The 2109-nt window shown below is 38.3% G+C and overlaps 1 protein-coding gene across 1 annotated transcript in view; it reads right to left on the bottom strand.

Moving 5' to 3' along the window:
• Window positions 1-462: 462 nt before the first annotated feature.
• LOC103520812 overlaps window positions 463-2109 on the bottom strand; it is an 11736-nt gene continuing 10089 nt past the window's right edge. The window contains exon 10 of the mRNA XM_026831790.1: window positions 463-494. Within this exon, the coding sequence (XP_026687591.1) occupies window positions 463-494 (32 nt within the window). The remainder of the gene's footprint in view (window positions 495-2109) is intronic.

Below are 2109 nucleotides of genomic sequence, written 5' to 3'. Positions count from 1 at the left end.
AAGAAGAAGAAGAAGAAGAAGAAGAAGAAGAAGAAGAAGAAGAAGAAGAAGAAGAAGAAGAAGAAGAAGAAAAAACAAAATAAAAACCCAAGTTCAAAAAAGCAAGGAATTTTAATTGTGTTAAGTATAATTACTTGTCACAAATATTTGCCAAATAGCAACTATACAATACATAGCTCACTACTAGACCTGTGATGACATTACTTATACTTATAGCACTACTTATAATTATTTACCTCAATAATATTCGTGAGGCAATGTCTAGGAACTGGGGATGTTGTGTGTGGAGGGGATAGGACACCAAATAGCAACTGTACAATACATAGCTCACTACTAGACCTATGATGACGTCACTATTGTCCTCGCAGTACCGAACGCATTTGTCGAGTAGCGCATGCGCAGGAGTGTAATGTTCCGAATGAATAATGATGTGACGACAGGCGGCGTAGATTAACCTGGAACTCATGCGCTCTGGCGGAATTTTGGTGAACAGTCTGAAAGAAGAGAAGAGAATGGAATAGAGTGGATTATAAAAATGAAGATAAACAGTTCATAGGTCTGTCAGAAAAAAAGAAACATTTTCACTTAAAAGGAGCTATCTTAGTGGGTTAGCGCGTCTACTTTCCAAGTGCTGGATCGCGGGTTCGCAGAAAGTCCCGGGTTCGATTCACACCATGGACAAGAAATTTGCACTCGTTTTCAAAGTAAATGATTCAGTGAATTACTTTCTGGTGTTTGCAATGTAAGCGCTAGGCCGCGGGTTCGATTTCCGCCCGGGACGGATTTTATCCTGAACAGTTAAGATTCGTTCTTGGAACGGCTGACTTTTTCCTATCCTGTCTTCCTTCTCTTCGCTTTTGGGACGATAACACCTTAGCGGTTGTTCCCTCTATCAAACTTTTTAATAGGAAATAAGCTCGGGATAAAAATTTCAACATAAACTTTAGGTATAACAAATTCAACAAAGAGCTCGTTTTGAAAATGTCTACTGGATCAAAATGACAAGTAAATTGGAATCAAAAGCCTACATACGAATATTTTTGGAACAAAAGATAATGAAAATTCGATAAAAATTCTTATCATGTTTGGAAGAAAAAGAATAAGTCTTTATCAACATGAAAAAAGGGCGACTTCAACAATTTGTTATCAGTTATCAGGGGCGGTAGACCAGGGGTGGTCTTTATTATCTAGAATAGAATAGAATATACCCTGTTTATAATGCCAGCATAGGACTGAAAAGTCCCTTTACTCCCGCAGTCTAAACAAGGTCTTATATATTTGATTGGTAATAACATTTCATTTTATGGAACAATAATCATTTATCCTGTATCCTCATTTATCCTGACTCGTGGCCTGTTCCACGAATTACTGTGCACTCCTTACTCCACAATATTTTACTACACGAGCAGAAAATAATATCATCGGGATCGAACTCAGGACCTTTTCCATGGCAAACAAGTGGTACTGAGCATGAAAAGTGCATCTCCCCATTAGGTTCTATTCTCCCGGGCCTGATCTTCCTTATAATCTTGTTATCAATACGCGCATACCTGTATTGTTGTGAGTTCATGAATTCTGTGATCTATGGAGAATGATTTAGAATTCACAAAATCGTGATCCACACCCAGTTCTTATTAAAACATAATTATCACTTCTAACTAAATTAATGCTTGATCTCACTTCTTACTAAATAATTCTATATTATGAAATTCTTTGTTGTGTGTACACCGTACAAATGTACATCAAGTGTACCATGCCGGCAGGCGCGAACGTCAAAAGAGTTCAAATTCAAAGCTAAACCAAGCCAGTCCGGCCTATATTAGCAAGAAACACAGCTGTTTTTTTTTCCCCAATTAAGTCAGCAGAGATAGTACGTTGAATGTACCAGCTTCCAAAGGTTCACTGAAGTTAAGTAACGTTGCGCGTGGTTGGAAACCTATTGGGTGACAATCGAGGCAATCGCGTGTTGCTGGCTTTTCTTTTCCTACAGGACGTTCGGAAAAAAATAGGATGAAATTCATAAGAGGGAACGGACCTTTAGTCTATCAAACCTCTTAAAGGATAACATTTGTCCTCACAATGGTTGACTGCGGTTCAGGACGAGCCAAT

Source organism: Diaphorina citri, unplaced genomic scaffold (genome assembly GCF_000475195.1).
Source record: "Diaphorina citri unplaced genomic scaffold, Diaci psyllid genome assembly version 1.1 scaffold4110, whole genome shotgun sequence".
Taxonomy (NCBI): Eukaryota; Metazoa; Arthropoda; class Insecta; order Hemiptera; family Psyllidae; genus Diaphorina; species Diaphorina citri.
The sequence above is the reverse complement of the archived record's forward strand: the minus strand, read 5'-3'. Positions and strand labels throughout refer to the sequence as shown.